This window comes from Neophocaena asiaeorientalis, unplaced genomic scaffold (assembly GCF_003031525.2).
Source record: "Neophocaena asiaeorientalis asiaeorientalis breed wild unplaced genomic scaffold, Neophocaena_asiaeorientalis_V1.1 scaffold133, whole genome shotgun sequence".
Taxonomy (NCBI): Eukaryota; Metazoa; Chordata; class Mammalia; order Artiodactyla; family Phocoenidae; genus Neophocaena; species Neophocaena asiaeorientalis.
The window spans coordinates 3,393,443-3,411,922 of NW_020174429.1; the positions used below are offsets into that span (position 1 = coordinate 3,393,443).

Sequence of the window (18,480 nt, forward strand, 5' to 3'; positions counted from 1 at the left end):
CAGTTTTCAACTTGGCAAGTTGAGTGGCCTTTTTTTTGTTTTTAAATTAATCACAGAACAGGATCTTCGCATTTGTATTGTGTTATTTGTACCTGCTTGCTAAGGAGATTGTATCTAAGCCCACATCAGCAGTGAATTGTTGATAGATCTGGACTGATACTTGTTAGTTGATATCAAAGGAAGCATTATTCTGTTTAATATCAGATCAGATTCAGCATAGAAAGTTGATCTTTGGAATAAATGGAGGACTGATTTCTACAATTGAATTTCAAATAAAGTATACCAAATTTCCCCCTCTTTAATTCATTTTACCTCTTCACACAATATCTTTTGGATTTGCTACATGAGATGACAGTCTCACTATAGACAGCATATTCCAAGTGGGCCATATAGGTTAAACACAAACTTGAGAACCTGAACCTTTAACCACTTGGTGCTTCTGTTATCTGTCTACTCTTTATTCACTAATTTGGGAATATAGTTGACAAACAGAGTGGGTAGGGAAGGAGAATAAAAGAAGGTACGTTACAGCCACTTGAGCATAGATTAGTGCCACTTAACCTCTGTTGATACTACCTGGAGGTTGAATTTGCATGCCTTTGTTGATGCTTGCTAAAGTGACTTCATTTTAACTGTTACGTTCCCTGGGGCTGAGTCCTATTCAAATAAAGTGATATGAATGAAATGTGGATAATTTTGTCTTGGTGTTTTTTGGATATATTTTCGCAATGAGTAATGATTACCATAAGTTTTAGAATTTGTTGCAGAATGTTTCCTTAGATCTCAAAAAGTGTATTTATAAAATTAGAAGAAAGAAAAGAAATTGGACTAAAATAGGGGAATTGGAAGACTACGTGAGCTGATTTAGTTGTTTAATTTCATTTTATGTACTTGGAATTGTGTAATGGAAATAGTACAGATAACTGCAGTGGGCTTTATGTTCATTTGGTACCTGAATATCTTCAGGGTTTCTTTCTAAATATCTGTAGTAAATTAAAATAATTTAATTTCTTCTGCATAGTGACAGTTTTTGTAAGATAGCTAAAAGTATGCACCATGTACAGTCGTTAAAAAGCAAGAGTAAAAATTTAATTAACCTTTAAAGATGAAAAAATTTGAGGGGGATGAATAGGATGGGAGGTAGCTGAAAACATCCTCTTAAAAAAAAATAGGGAGTATTGAAGTAGTCTCTTTAGCTTTTAATTTTATAATCTTAGCCTTAAGGAAGAGTTGTAGAGAGGAGAAAGATGTTACTTTTTCTTCATACTTTGAGCTGTTCATTGCATATTCGAGCAATGGTGTCATTTACTCTCTTCTATCTGATTATACTCCCACATAGATGAGAAAAGATTGAGGTAATGACAGTAACAAATAACAATTATGGAATTTCATTGCTTTCCAAGTGAGATGCACAGTTGACTTAATTAATTCTTGCTTGAAGAAATTAAGCTTTTTCTGTACAAAAAATAAAGCCTTAAAAATGTAAGCAATTTCTTAGAATGGTTTTGAATAGAATAGTTCTCCTGGTATATTACATACAGAGAGAGCAACTAATTTCTTGTGAATCCAGGAGTATGATAGTGTTCTTAGAGGCAATTCTTGATTTTTAAAAGCACATGAAAAAATTTCAAAATAGACTGATTTTTTGTTTTGTTTTGTTTTAACTAGCAGATGCTGTGTTGATTGGACAGTGGAGCTTACCTTTTTTTTTTTTTTTAACATTCTCACCTTACCCATCACATTCCATTTAAAATATTTGCCTGCTCTCCTTTTCTTTGATCACCCTCTAGCATTCTGCCATTACTAGTACCCGTGCTGATAATAATGAACTTTCCAGTTTTCAACATTTTCTTGAGCCTGGACTTTTGGAGTCCTAGTCAGAAAGGTCCAGAGCTAGATGGAGTGGCTGGGAGTGAGCTGATGTGCTTCTGAAGAAGTTATTATGATAGGCTAGACCTATAGTGGGGTTTTGCTGGCATTTGAAGAATATTTGTGAAGAAATGGGCCAATAAAATTAGCTAGATATTACTTAAAGGTAGAATAATTTTGAACTTCTTCAAGTTAAGGTTTGCCTTTATAGATGACTCTAGGGTTTTTTTATTATATAGGCCATGGATGAATTCTACTTTTTGCTCATCTTTGTAATTGTGACCATCAGATATAATTGATCATTTACTGTATAAAACCATAGGATTGCTTCTATAAATGTACCATATTAATGTCTTCTTGTTCCTCTAGGTCAGCCTGCCAGTATACTGGCAGGCAGCCATAGTGAAGGATTGTTGCAGATAGCTTCAGGGCCTCAGCCAGGACAGCAGCAGAATGGATTTACTGGTCAGCCAGCTACTTACCATCATAGTATGTATATGCTTTTTAAAATCTTCTAAGTAGTTGAGAAAAAATAGGCAGAGTTTATAAAAGCAAATTAATCCATGTGGGCCTTAATTTTTAGACAGCACTACCACCTGGACTGGAAGTAGAACTGCACCATACACACCTAATTTGCCTCACCATCAAAACGGCCATCTTCAGCACCACCCGCCTATGCCGCCCCATCCCGGACATTACTGTAAGCTCTTGTTTTTGTTGTAAGGGCCTTTTCTTTTTGAGAACTTTGTTTTCTTTCTATTTTTTTAAAAATGTTTTTACATCTTTTAGTCATTTTACAATTTGGTTTCATTAAATGATTAGTGCTTTTCAGTATTTTTGGTAAACAGTTTTATTTTTCATAGTTATGTTATCATACCTTTGTTTTAGAGGATTGATATTTACAGAATACTTTTATTTCTTTGTTGCTGATATTTCATTAACACCACATTGATTGCCATTCATTTGTTTGTTTTGTGTATGTTGTTAGATCTCATGTGTATCTGTATATCCACCCTAAGTGTATTGAAACTCCTTGAGTGTCAAGATCTCAAGGTTTCTCTCACCACAGAGTTCAGCATACCATAGACACTCAGATGTTGAATCTGTCATTCCTCTACTCTGTGCAGGCTTGATTGGGAGGGATACCCTACTGATGACCATAGCTTGTAGTTTCAGGCAGAACAGGAACATTGTTCATTTGGCCTAGTAAAATCAAGAGTATAAATCTTTCATATATATTAAATCCCTTTTCCTCCATTATAAGATTAATAATACCAAAGAAAACTTGGAAAATACACAGAGGAGTAAATAAGAAAATAAAAGTTATCCAGAATCCTACTACCCAGAGATATCTACTTCTAATACTTTGTCACATTTTTCCTTCCAGTCATATAGTCGGGTATATATATAAATTTGGGGGGAGGAGGACATCAGACTGTGACTATGTTGTTGTACCCTGCTTTTTTACTGTTATGTTACTATTTTTCCATGTCTTAAGAGAATGTAGTTTTTAATGGCTGCCTGGGCCAGCATAGTTGGTTGTTACGGGTGCTGAGTTTGGACCCTTAACTGGCTGTGTGACCACTGGCAAATTATTTAACCTCCCTAAGACTTAAGGGTAGTAATAGTAGTATCTGTCTCAGGGATGTTATAAGAAGTAAATGTAATAATTCATGTGAGGTGTTTAGCACAATGTCTTAACACATAATAATCTCTCAGTTATGTTAGCTACTGTGCCATTTTGTAAATATTCTTAATTTAATAAACGATAAACACTTGTTTTAAAATGGACTCACAATTTGAATTATTATTATATATTACATTATGAATTGTACTGTATTACATGGATAATTTATAATTACATTAAATTTTGCATGTACAACTATCGTAAATTGTTTAACAGTTGGTATACAGCTCTAAAATGTTGGCTATTAAATGGCTACAAAAGTAATTCAAGAGTATTTGCTTATTATAATTATAAAGTAAACTAAGCTTTTACATTCTTAGACATCGCATAAGCTTGATCTAAACAGTTCCTAAGGTATGATAGTTATATTTAAGGTTTATTAAAAGTTTCAGCATTGGAAAACTTTTAATAAATGAAAATGGGATTTTTATTGTCTTTTCTTTAGGGCCGCCAGTTCACAATGAGCTTGCATTCCAGCCTCCCATTTCTAACCATCCTGGTAAGTGTATTTCAAAATTAATTCCTTACATTTAGCTTTTCTTTATGGCAATTGAAACACATACACACAGAGAGATTTTAATATAACTCCAGAGTAACTTAACTTTTCAGATAAGTACAATACTCATTATGGCATTAGTTAATCAACAGTTTATGAGTAACCAATATAAGCACACATAAACTGTCCATATTTGATTTTTTTTAACTGTCTCTGAAAGAAAAGACAAGAACTGCATTTTCGGCTAAAATATAAAGTACCAAAATACCAGTTTTAAGATGCATGTAATACATAAATATGCAGTAGAAGAAACTAGGTTTCAAAATAGAACAGCTGTAAAACTGTAGCTTAAAAAGCCAGGAAGAATCTGAAGTAGATGCTGAACAGAAAAATAATACACCGTATCTGTCTTAGAAGGTAGATTCAGGAATCTCTGGTTAACTGCAATTTAGAAACTATTTGCACTAAATTATGTTCAAAAGAGTAGATGAAATAGCTAAGTAAACTATAGAAGTAATAAAAGAGAAAGTTTGGAAATAAAAGAAAATATTGAAGGCTTCTTAACATAAACAGTGGATTTTGATTTGCTTTTCTTCCCTCTGTCCTATCCTATCTGTTTTTCTTAGCTTAGAAAGATGCAGCTATATAATTTCAGTTCATCACCTTAATTTTCCCCCTAGTTTTTTTTTTTTTTTTTTTTGCGGTAAACGGGCCTCTCACTGTTGTGGCCTCTCCCGTTGCGGAGCATAGGCTCCGGACGCTCAGGCTCAGCGGCCATGGCTCACGGGCCCAGCCGCCCCGCGGCATGTGGGATCTTCCCGGACTGGGGCACGAACCCGTGTCCCCTGCATCGGCAGGCGGACTCCCAACCACTGCGCCACCAGGGAAGCCCTTCCCCCTAGTTTTACAAAAATTTTATTATGGAGAATTTCAACATATACCAAATACAAGTACAGAAAATTGTACTCATTCCTCAGTTTCAGCTATTATCAACTAATGGCCAATCTTGTTTCATTTATACCCTCACCTACTTTTCATATCCTTACCTATTATTTTGATGGAAATACTATATAATCATTTGATACATAAATATTTCAGTATATATTTCCATTGAAGATTTTTTAAAAATATAACTACAGTAACCATAATGGTCAATTTAAAGAGTAACTTATAGTTCCTCAAATAGATAAATAATTTTCTTAAACAGTGTTCTGCTATTTATTATTTATGTTGGTTCTAACTTTTCTTCTAGCTGTTAAAGAAAAATAACATTGAGGGTAAGATCTTTATGCTTATAATTCTTCTCATATTTCAGTTTCGGGAATTTGAAGAATTTCTGGATCAAAAGGCCACATTGTTTAGTGATCACATCAGAGTATGAGAACCAGTTTTATCATGCTCACCAGCAGTAGATGTGATACTTCAATTAACTTTTACTGATTTAGGAGGCAAATATTTGTTTTGATAAGGAGAAAAATGCTGCTGGTGGGACAGAAATATTTTTTAACAATACATATTTACTAGTTACATGTTTACATTTTTTAACATATTTTTTAATCATACATATTACTAGTTAAATTATCCTCTTAAGTGGATTTTCTGTACGTCATTTGCATATTTTTGTGGTTTTAAACATTTTTTGTGGGTCAAGGGGTCTTGCCTTTCTATAAACATTTTTATTAAGAAATGTAATAAACAGAACATACATAAAACCAGTATACATACAGTCTGATGAATAACATTAAAGCCAACACATGTGTAACCAACACCCAGACTGAAAATTAAAACTTTGCAACACCCTCAGAAATTTTCCCTCCCCATGCATTTTGTCTCAGTCAAAAACTTTTCATCTCCTCCTGCAGAGATAACCACTATCCTGCTTTTTATGGATTTAATTTTTTTGCTCTTTGAAAACGATGAATGCATCCCTAAACAATCCAGTAGTTTGGTTTTACTGCTTTTTGAAATTATATAAATGAAATCATTGTATCAGAATCTTAATTCATGTTAATAAGCATATTGTGATAAAAGGGGGAAATCTGGAGTCTTAAGAATGAGAATTTTGCTGGCTTCAAGGCAGCATCATTGACAATCAGTAGTGACCCCTGGCAAATTGGGGGGTGTGGTTCTCAGTGTTCATATGGCTTGGCAGAAGGTGGTCCACAGGAGTAGGGATAATCAGGGCTCTGAAGAAAGATCTACCATGGATGAATAGTGGAGTGGGGTTGGGAATGGTGGCATTTAGCTAGTTATTTGGACTCCGTTTTGGATTCAGCAGTTGCTTTGGCCTCTTGATGGATGTAGTTCATTCTCATGGTAGAACTCATGTTGAGGCCTAACAGCTCCTGGTGGTTAGGGAATAGCATTCACTAGTTTTGAGGATATGCATCTGTAGGACCCTGCACTGGCATTAAAGCCTCTGTTTTTGAGTAGAACGGGAAGTGACTTAATGGCGAGGATGATACTGAAAGGTCTTTGTCCACGTGGTTGCGGGAGGGGTCAGCTCTGCGCCTGTACCATTAATGGAGTCAGCTTGTTGGAGCCCAGCTGGCTGTGAACTCTCTGCCTGTGAATACGGATGGGCCCCAGAAGAGTTCTACCTCACAGCTGTTCTTCATTTCTCCTCTTGCACTGGTAAGAGAATATGCTGACTGGTCTTCCTAATGGGACAGCTTCCAGTCATAGTGCCCTCCTCCCTACCATTTAATCTCTACTGCTACTCAGTATTTCTTTTAAAATTTGAATCTAGTTATGTTATTTCTCTGTTGAAGAACTTGCACTGACTTCCCTACTTATTGCTTAGCCTATAGGATAAAGTCCAGATTCCTTAGCTGGGCAGAAAAGAATCTCTGATCCGGGACCCTGCATACTTCTCTAGCTTCATCTCTTCATACCTTAACCATCCTGAACTGCTTACCCAAGCTTGCTTGACGATATCATCCCTCTGTACTTTTTTTGTGCATGGTGTTCTCTGCCAGATATGTTATATACTCTGTATTAGTTGTCTGTTGTTTGCTCTGGCTCATAGTCTCTTGAGCTTGCAGTCAAGTTGTTGGCTCAGGCTGCCACCATCTGAAAGCTTTTCTGGGGTTGGAGAATTCACTTTCATGGTGGCTTACCACCTATCTGGCAAGTTAGTGGTATTGTGGGCAGGAAGTTCCAGTTTCTTTCTGCATGGACCTCTCTGCAGAGTTTCTTGAGTGTCTTCACATGGCAGCTTGCTTCCTCCAAAGTTGAGTGATCTAGAGAAAGCAAGACAGAACCTCGGGGTCTTTTAAGACTTAACCTCATAAATCACATCTTCATTTTTTTAAGATCCTATTTTGTAGAGAGGGGACTATACAAGAATGTGAATATCAGGAGGTGAGAATCATTGGGGCCATACCTCACACCCCTACCCTCTTAAGTGTGGTGACCTCTTTTAAAGTCACACCACAGTTGTGAAGAAGCATTCCCTAATCCCTCGTGTCCCCTGTTATCTAGTGCTTTGTAAGTCCTAGCTAGTAGTTTACAAGATCTGCTATCCTTTTTGTTTCATGAACAAATAGAAAAGGAAACCAAAGTAAAAATATTTTGTATTAGGTGTATGGTTAATGCAGCCCTTTAAGGTTTGATTAAGAAATGCTAAAATATTCTACCACTGACTTAGGACTGTATAGATGGGAAATATGCATATCTGAATACGTAAAATATTTTTAATAATTAAAAATCATCAATAATATATAGTATATCTGTTTTGATAAAGTATTTTTGAATATAATTGCATGTATGTCTTAGGAAATATAAGTAATATAAATTGTTGAAAGTGAAAAAAAGTTAGTATTGGTCTTTACCTTGGTATAAAAGATTTCAGACAGGACATATACTTGGTGATTTCTAGGCTTTGATAACTAAGTTGATATTTTTGGAAAAAGTTAATCATTTCATTTTTAATCATTTCTTTTTATGGACTAACACTCTTGCTTTTTTGTAAAGCTGAGATATATTCATTAAATTAAATATTGATTGCAAATTAAAGCGAAGAGTTTCCTCAGCGTCTTTGAGATTGTTTTGGTCACTGATAAATGAATACAGAATTCACAGATTTTCAAATTCAGGTTGTGTTCTAGTACTTTGGAACTAACTACCATTTAAGAGAGTACCTTTATATTTTCATGAGAGATTCTCATAGGGCATCTCATTCAGATATAAATAATAAAAGGAATAATTCATAATGAGTCATTTAGGTGCTTCAACCAAATTTCTAACTTTTTCTTGAATGACTCTTGTTTCAGAAATTAAAGATAATACCTTGGAGACTTACATTTTCTATTATAATTGAATAACAATTTTTTGATAAAGCTGTGCTTTGTAATATGTTTTCTCATTACAAAAAATATTTAGCTGAGTTTTTATATTAAAAAAAATTCATGTTCTTAACTCGTCTTTCAAAACCTTTCCTCTGGTCCGTGATGAGCAAGCAGCCCATAGACTTCATGGGACCAGTTCAACCTCACTAACTTAAGGAACAAGAAACTAAAAATAGCAACGTCAGCAAGCACATAACAATCCCACTCGCTTTCAAGTGAGTTAGGACGTTAAGAAAGCTCTCTTGGAAATGAGTAAATTCTGTCTTGCTGTTGATACTAGTTTTGAGAGGCTGCAGACTTGTCACTTATGTGGCATTTGGTCCTTGGAGCAAAAGAGCACAGAGAGACCTAGAAAGGCTTAATGAGTGTTTCCTGTTACCTTCTCCTGTTTTAAAAATAAGAATGTTCCCTCCTCGTTGTATAACAAATTTAGAGTGCACTCTAAACCTTTAGAACCATTTCTAAACCTTTAGAAAAGGTTTTCACATGGTATTTTGTATCCCAGCACCACTAACTTCTCTGGATTACCTATTAGGTTACCTCTAGCCCTGTCTCTCCTCACAGATAGTAACCCCCTTCCTTCTGCTTTCCTGGGCCTTAATAATCCTTTTAATTAGAAGGTCATTTTTCATCCCTGGTCCGTGGTGCAACTCTGATGTCACTTTCCTTTTATACTCAGCTTGCCAAATGCAGCTTTATGTAACCATCATTGTTGTATGCTGTCTGAAATATTAGGCAAACAAAAACCCCTTTGGTGACTGGGAAATAATAACATAATGTTTAAGTGTAGTTGCAGATGTTGCAATTTATGATGATAAAAGTTATTTTTCTTATTTAAACATGGAGATTATACAGCTCTCCTTTTCCCCCTCAATTGACTCTCTCAGAAAAAAGATTGCTTGCCATGGAACTTTACTTGTAAATAGTATTCTTCAGTATGAACTAGGAAATGCATGTACTTGGATCTCATTTTTTTAACCAGCGTTGAAAACATTCGTGACTTCAGGATATTATTTGTAACAAAATTTACTGTTTGGGCTGATTGTTAAAGACCTTATTAAAGTGCTGTTACTGTTTATTGCTGCCAAAACATTGGGTAATTGTTATCTTGTCTTAAACAACCTCTTTAGTTTTAGCTTCAACCAGTATACCTGCCTGTTATGTTGGCTGAAGCTTCTTGTCCATAGCATAATGTGATGCCTTTAATAAAGAATTTTACTATAAGGAACAGCTTCATAAATATTTCAAAACTAGCTTTTTAAGAAGGCACTTCAGTATATTGCTAGTTTTCATGTTCTCATGGTAATAAAAATAAAATATTTATTTTTATAAATATTATATTTTATTATTATATATTATTACATATTATATATTATTTTATTATTTATATTTGATTATAAATAAAAATATTTAAAGGAGTGTTTGTGATTAGTTGGTCATTCTGTATGGCAAAACATTTGAATTATTAAGTTTTTGAATCATCCAGTTTTCAGGTGGTCTCTTTTATTAATACTTCATTGGAAAGTCCTTTTTTCCTTGACAACATTTTGAAAAGCAATTAGATACATAGACTTTACAGGATTTTTGTTTTTAATATATTTTAAGCATTAATTATACTTCATTTTAACATCTTTTGGGAGGTTTGAAGAAATGTATTTTTTTTATCATTCTATCTTTTTATATTGTTGAAAATTCTAGGTCAGCCAGAGTTCATAAATGGCACAGTGAGATGCAGATAAATAATTGGTTTATCATAGAAAACTTTCAATCTCTAATAAATGGCACTGGCCTTTATTCCCCCCTTATGTCAGACCCCTTTCTGCTCTAGGGCTTTTGCATTTGCTTTCCTCTTGAGCTGTTCATTCACAGTCTCCACATAGATACATGGTCTTTCAGGTCTGACTTTTTTGGATAGGATGTGCCCCTACTGTCTAGTCTGAAGTACCTTTCCACTCATCTTCTGTCCCATGCCCTGTTTTATTTTCTTCACCGTGTTTATCATTACCTGAGTTGTCTTGTTCATTTATTTGATTACTTGTCTGCCTCTGCACCTCCATGAAAATAGGACAATAGCTGCCTTGTTTACTGCTGTGTGTGCCTACAGTGATTCTTATGTACCCCATAAATACCTGTTATTTAAAAAAGGAAAATCAAATAATTTGCATGTATGTGGGCTCTATGTAATAACTGTATTCACACAAAAATTAGAAATACTTGATCAACGATATTTGCAAACCAAACCTAGTAGTGGCTCTCTTTTGCCCAATTATTTAAAATCATTTATTGAAGTTCAAATGAATACATTCAACACATTTTCAGAGTTAAAATTGTAGTAGTTTTGACTTATTTGTAGTGAGGTGGATGGACCTAGAGACTGTCATACAGAGTGAAGTAAGTCAGAAAGAGAAAAACAAATACCGTATGCTAACACATATATATGGAATCGAAAAAAAAAAAGGTTCTCAAGAACCTAGGGGCAGGACAGGAATAAAGACACAAACATAGAGAATGGACTTGAGGACATGGGGAGGGGGAAGGGTAAGCTGAGATGAAGTGAGAGAGTGGCTTGGACATATGTACACTACCAAATGTAAAATAGATAGCTAGTGGGAAGCAGCTGTGTAGTACAGGGAGATCAGCTCGGTGCTTTGTGACCACCTAGAGGGGTGGGATAGGGAGAGTAGGAGGGAGACACAAGAGGGAGGAGAGATGGGGATGTATGTATATGTATAGCTGATTCACTTTGCTATACAGCAGAAACTAACACACCATTGTAAAGCAATTATACTCCAATAAAGAGGTTTAAAAACCAGTTTTAGAGAGGGCAGACAGCAGAAGCAAGAAGAACTACAATCCTGCAGCCTGTGGAATTAAAACCACATTCACAGAAAGACAGCCCTCTGCCTTTTGATCTCGTCTATGTACCAGATGAAGGAACAAGATAAAACCCCAGAAAAACAACTAAATGAAGTAGAGTTAGGCAGCCTTCCAGAAAAGGAATTCAGAATGATGATAGTGAAGGTGATCCAGGACCTCAGAAAAAGAATGGAGGCAAAGATTGAGAAGATGTAAGAAATGTTTAACAAAGACCTAGAAGAATTAAAAAACAAACAAACAGGTGAGCAATACAGTAACTGAAGTGAAAAATACACTAGAAGGAATCAATAGCAGAATAACTGAGGCAGAATGGATAGGTGACCTGGAAGACAGAATCGTGGAATTTATGGCTGCAGAACAGAATTTAAAAAAAAAGAAAGAAAAGAAATGAAGGCAGCCTAAGAGACCTCTGGGACAATATTAAACGCAACAACATTCGCATTATAGGGGTCCCAGGAGAAGAGAGAGAGAAAGGACCCGAGAAAATATTTGAAGAGATTGTAGTCGAAAACTTCCCTAACATGGGAAAGGAAATAGCCACCCAAGTCCAGGAACCGCAGAGAGTCCCATACAGGATAAACCCAAGGAGAAACACACCAAGACACATAGTAATCAAATTGGCAAAATTTAAAGACAAAGAAAAATTATTCAAAGCAGCAAGGGAAAAACGACATATAACATACAAGGGAACTCCCATAAGGTTAACAGCTGATTTCTCAGCAGAAACTCTACAAGCCAGAAGGGAGTGGCATGACATATTTAAAGTGATGTAAGGGAAGAACCTACAACCAAGATTACACTAGCGGGCAAGGATCTCATTCAGATTTGATGGAGAAATCAGAAGCTTTACAGACAAGCAAAAGCTATGGAGAAATCAAAGGCTTTACAGACAAGCAAAAGCTAAGAGAATTCAGCACCACCAAACCAGCTCTACAACAAATGCTAAAGGAACTTCTCTAAGTGGGAAACACAAGAGAAGAAAACAACCTACAAAAACAAACCCAAAACAAGAAAATGGTATTAGGAACATACATATCTATAATTACCTTAAACGTGAATGGATTAAATGCTCCAACCAAAAGACACAGGCTCGCTGAATGGATACAAGAACAAGACCCATATATATGCTGTCTACAAAAGACCCATTTAAGACCTAGGGACACATACAGACCGAAAGTGAGGGGATGGAAAAAGATACTCCATGAAAATGGAAATCAAAAGAAAGCTGGAGTAGCAATACTCATATCAGATAAAATGGACTTTAAAGTACAGAAGGTTACAAGAGACAAGGAAGGATACTGCAGAATGATCAAGGGGTCAATCCAAGAAGAAGATATAACAATTATATATGCACCCAACATAGGAGCACCTCAATACATAAGGCAACTGCTAACAGCTCTAAAAGAGGAAATCGACAGTAACACAATAATAGTGGGGGACTTTAACACCTCACTTACACCAATGGACAGATCATCCAAACAGAAGATTAATAAGGAAACACAAGCCTTAAATGACACAATAGACTAGATAGATTTAATTGATATTTATAGAACATTCCATCCCAAAACAGCATGCTGATTACGGTTTCTTCTCAGGTGCACACAGAAAGTTCTCCAGGATAGATCACATCTTGGGTCACAAATCAAGCCTCAGTAAATTTAAGAAAATTGAAATCATATCAAGCATCTTTTCTGACCACAACGCTATGAGATTAGAAATCAGTTACAGGGAAAAAAACGTAAAAAACACAAACACATGGAGGCTAAACCATACGTTACTAAATAACCAAGAGATCACTGAAGAATTCAAAGAAATCAAATCAAAAAATACCTAGAGACAAATGACAATGAAAACACGACGATCCAAAACCTATGGGATGCGGCAAAAGCAGTTCTAAGAGGGAAGTTTATAGCAATACAATCCTACCTCAAGAAACAACAAACATCTCAAACAATCTAACCTTACACTTAAAGGAACTAGAGAAAGAAGAACAAACAAAACCCAAAGTTAGTAGAAGGAAAGAAATCATAAAGATCAGAGCAGAAATAGAAACAAAACTGTAGCAAAAATCAATAAAGCAAAAAGCTGGTTCTTTGAGAAGATAAAATTGATAAACCATTAGCCAGGCTCATCAAGAAGAAGAGGGAGTAGACTCAAATCAATAAAATTAGAAATGAAAAAGGAGAGGTTACAACAGACACCGCAGAAATACAAAGCATCCTAAGAGACTACTACAAGCAACTCTGCTAATAAAATGGACAAGCTGGAAGAAATGGACAAATTCTTAGAAAGGTATAACCTTCCAAGACTGAAACAGGAAGAAATAGAAAATATGAACAGACCATCGCAAGCAATGAAATTGAAACTGTGATTAAAAATCTCCCAACAAACAGAAGTCCAGGACAAGATGGCTTCACAGGTGAATTCTATCAAACATTTTGAGAAGAGCTAACACCCATCCTTCTCAAACTCTTCCAAAAAACTGCAGAGGAAGGAACACTCCCAAACTCATTCTATGAAGCCACCATCACCCTGATACCAAAACCAGACAAAGATACTACAAAAAAAGAAAATTATAGACCAATATCACTGATGAATATAGATGCAAACATCCTCAAGAAAATACTAGCAAACAGAATCCAACAACACATTAAAAGGATAATACACCATGATCAAGTGGGATTTATCCCAGGCATTCAAGGATTCTTCAATATATGCAAATCAGTGTGATAACACCATATTAACAAATTGAAGAATAAAAACCATATGATCATCTCAGTAGATGCAGAAAAAGCTTTTGACAAAATTCATCACCTATTTATGATAAAAACTCTCCAGAAGGTGGGCATAGAGGGAACCTACCTACCTCAACAAAATTAAGGCCATATACGACAAACCCACAACAAACATTCTCAGTGGTGAAAAAGTGAATGCATTTCCTCTAAGATCAGGAACAAAACAAGGATGTCCACTCTCACCACTGTTACTCAACATAATTTTGGAAGTCCTAGCCACCGCAATCAGAGAAGAAAGAGAAGTAAAAGGAATACAGATTGGAAAAGAAGTAAAACTATCACTGTTTGCAGATGACATGATACTATACATAGAGAATCCTAAAGATGCTACCAGAAAACTACTAGAGCTAATCAATGAATTTGGTAAAGTTGCAGGATACAAAATTAATGTACAGAAATCTCTTGCATTCCTATACACTGATGATGACAAATCTGAAAGAGAAATTAAGGAAACACTCCCATTTACCACTGCAACAAAAAGAATAAATTACCTAGGAATAAACCTACCTAGAGAGACAAAAGACCTGTATACAGAAAACTATAAAACACTGATGAAAGAAATTAAAGATGATACCAACAGATGGAGAGATACATCATGTTGTTGGATTGGAAGAATCAATATTGTGAAAATGACTCTACTACCCAAAGCAATCTACAGATTCAGTGCAATCCCTATCAAATTACCAATGTCATTTTTTGCAGAACTAGAACAAAAAGTCTTAAAATTTGTATGGAATCACAAAAGACCCCGAATAGCCAAAGGACTCTTGAGGGAAAAAAGAGCTGGAGGAATCAGACTCCCTGACTTTGGACTATACGACAAAGGTACAGTAATCAAGACATTATGGTACTGGCACAAAAACAGAAACATAGATCAATGGAACAAGATAGAAAGCCCAGAGATAAACCCATGCACCTATGCTCAACTAATCTATGACAAAGGAGGCAAGGATATACAATGGAGAAAAGACAGTCTCTTCAATAAGTGGTGCTGGGAAAACTGGACAGCTACATGTAAAAGAATGAAATTAGAACACTCCCTGACACCATACACAAAAATAAACTCAAAATGGATTAGAGACCTAAATGTAAGACCAGACACTATAAATCTCTTAGAGGAAAACATAGGAAGAACACTCTTTGACGTAAATCACAGCAAGATCTTTTTTGGTCCACCTCCTACAGTAATGGAAATAAAAACAAAAATAAACAATTGGGACCTAACTTAACTGTAACTTAAAACTGTTTGCACAGCTAAGGAAACTACAAAGAAGACCAAAAGACAATCCTCAGAATGGGAGAAAATATTTGCAAATGAATCAACGGACAAAGGATTAATCTCCAAAATATATAAACAGCTCATGCAGCTCAATATTAAAAAAAACAACCCAATCCAAAAATGGGCAGAAAACCTAAATAGACATTTCTCCAAAGAAGACATACAGATGGCCAAGAAGCACATGAAAAGCTGCTCAACATCACTAATTATTAGAGAAATGCGAATCAAAACTACAATGAAGTATCACCTCACACCAGTTAGAATGGGCATCATCAGAAAATCTACAAACAATAAATGCTGGAGGGGATGTGGAGAAAAGGGAACCCTCTTGCACTGTTGGTGGGAATGTAAATTGATACAGCCACTATGGAGAACAGTATGAAGGTTCCTTAAAAAACTAAAAATAGAACTACCATATGACCTAGCAATCCCACTACTGGGCATATACCCAGAGAAAACCATAATTCAAAAAGACACATGCACCGCAGTGTTCACTGCAGCACTATCTACAATAGCCAGGACACGGAAGCAACCTAAATGCCCATTGACAGATGAATGGATAAAGAAGATGTGGTATATATATATATATATACAGTGGAATATTGCTCAGCCATAAAAAGGAACAAATTGGGTCATTAGTAGAAACGTGGTTGGATCTAGAGACTCTCATACAGAGTGAAGTAAGTCAGAAAGAGAAAAACAAATATTGTATATTAACGCATATATGTGGAACCTAGAAAAATGGTACAGATGAACCAGTTAGCAGGGCAGAAATTGAGACGCAGATGTAGAGAACAGACGTATGGACACCAAGGGGGGAAAGCGGTTGGGGGGAGAGCAGTGTGATGAATTGGGAGATTGGGATTGACATGTCGACGACACTGATGTATATAAAATGGATGACTAATAACCTGCTATGTAAAAAAGTAATTTAAAAAAATTATAGTAGTTAACATGAATGGACTTCACTAAAAATACAGATGGGACAAATGACCTTTCATCCAAGAGACAACTGAAAAATCCTGCTCATAGAAACTGTGTAGTTGGAGTGTAATTAACCTTGACTCTTGTCTGTGATGTCTGACTTGGTTATGCCCTCTCTTTCATTTAGGGATCTATAAATATATACCATAGATTGATGTTATTCAAGAACACTTCTCTGAAATACGTATTAGAATCAGTGTGCTTTAAAAAAAATTAAAGTTCAGACTACATAGAAAATATTATGTGCAGTTAGATGAAACATCATGGTAAAAAAATTTATGTTTCTAATTATTTCCGGTCTTTAAATTCCCTGTTGATTGGGTACTTTCAGGTAAGAACCAAATTCCAGATTTTAAAAATGACTTTTTTTAAGTTTCAAGAATGTTAGATAGTAAGCTGAAAAGTAGAAGTCATGGCAGTGCGTACTTTATAATGCATTATAAATTCTTTTGGGTGCTCTCCCTTTCCTTCACCCTTTAAGAAAAGCTTTGTCATATGGAGTGAAAGTGAAAGCCTTAAATCTTTCTCACATGATTGGCTGTTCTCTCCCATTTATCTCCTATAGCTCCTGAGTATTGGTGTTCCATTGCTTACTTTGAAATGGATGTTCAAGTAGGAGAGACGTTTAAGGTTCCTTCAAGCTGTCCTGTTGTTACTGTTGATGGTTATGTAGACCCTTCTGGAGGAGATCGCTTTTGCTTGGGTCAACTCTCCAATGTCCACAGGACAGAAGCCATTGAGAGAGCAAGGTATTGATTGTATAGATAGATAGTTAATTTTAAAAATTGAACATAGTACGTTGTCTTTTATTCAGAGATATCTTTCAATGTAAATTATGTTTTCAAATATAGATAAAAGAATAAAGATCGTCTTGAAAATTCAGAATTTGTAAGCATTTCATTTGAATTGTAGATGTTTGTTATTTAAAAGATGATAAAATACAGTCTTTTTTTAAAAGTTAGTGAGGTTTCTGTGTTTTGAATCGTAACTAGACCTTTTGGAACCCGGTTTGAAAACTAGTTTTTATTTCCTCTGATTGTATGATATTTCTCCAAATTTATTGAGAGGAAATAACATAAAATGAAGACATGTTTCCACAGGTGTTATTTATAATGGAAGACTGATAATAAAAGGTAAATGGTTAAGTAAATTTTAATACACTTTCATTTTTATGCAGTCATTAAAATATAAAAAGTTTACATAATCAAATGTAAATACTTAAGATGAAATATTACAGGAAAGCATACACAATTTTAGGTACTGTGTGATCTCAACTCTTTAAGGAGATGTGTGTGTGCATAAGCACATAATCTTGGCTCTATCCCTAGCTGTGTGATTTTGGCAAATTATCTACTCTCTAAGCCAGTGCTGTCTAATAGAATTTTCTGTGATGAAGGAAATGGTTTATATCTGTGCTGTCCGGTATAGTAACTTCTAGCCACATGTAGCTGTTGAGCAGTTAAAATTTGGCTCATGTGATTAACTGAATTTTTAAATTAATTTAAATTGAATTGTGAAGGTTAAGTGAGAATTTATATTGAATGTTCCTGATACATAATAAGCATTATGTGAATGTTCATCATTATTACATATGAATAGGATACTAAAAAAAATAAACATACAGAAATGTTAACAGTGGCTATCTTTTGGTTATGGTGTTATATAATGTCCTTTATTCTTTAAAATTTTTCAATATTGGGTATGCTATATAATCTGAACTAAAATTTATTTTTAAATACTTATCAAAATGAAATGTGATTCACTTTTTCTTCCTAAGGTTGCACATAGGCAAAGGTGTGCAGTTGGAATGTAAAGGTGAAGGTGATGTTTGGGTCAGGTGCCTTAGTGACCATGCAGTCTTTGTACAGAGCTACTACTTAGACAGAGAAGCTGGGCGTGCACCTGGAGACGCTGTTCATAAGATCTACCCAAGTGCATATATAAAGGTTAGTTGCAATTTTACTCAAATATTTTAGACTTGGAAAGCTCTGTTTGTTGTTTAAAGAATTGAGATGGAGGTGGGAGGAGTGTAAAAATGTCTCTTTATGTATTAAATAATCAAATTATGTTTGTATATAAAACACATTTCCTGGGCACTTTTATTGATATGATTGGTTATTTAGTTTTGTGGATGCATTCATGCC

At 35.2% G+C, this 18,480-nt stretch overlaps 1 protein-coding gene across 3 annotated transcripts in view; it reads left to right on the top strand.

The window, feature by feature from the left end:
* SMAD4 (SMAD family member 4) overlaps positions 1-18,480 on the top strand; it is a 44,086-nt gene that overhangs the window by 7,546 nt on the left and 18,060 nt on the right. For 2 of the 3 annotated variants that reach the window (XM_024756774.1, XM_024756776.1), the window contains exons 5-10: positions 2,239-2,358; positions 2,453-2,569; positions 4,002-4,055; positions 6,549-6,686; positions 16,902-17,085; positions 18,114-18,282. In XM_024756774.1, coding sequence (XP_024612542.1) covers positions 2,239-2,358; positions 2,453-2,569; positions 4,002-4,055; positions 6,549-6,686; positions 16,902-17,085; positions 18,114-18,282 — 782 coding nt within the window. The remainder of the gene's footprint in view (positions 1-2,238; positions 2,359-2,452; positions 2,570-4,001; positions 4,056-6,548; positions 6,687-16,901; positions 17,086-18,113; positions 18,283-18,480) is intronic. The other variant, XM_024756775.1, reaches the window with a different exon arrangement.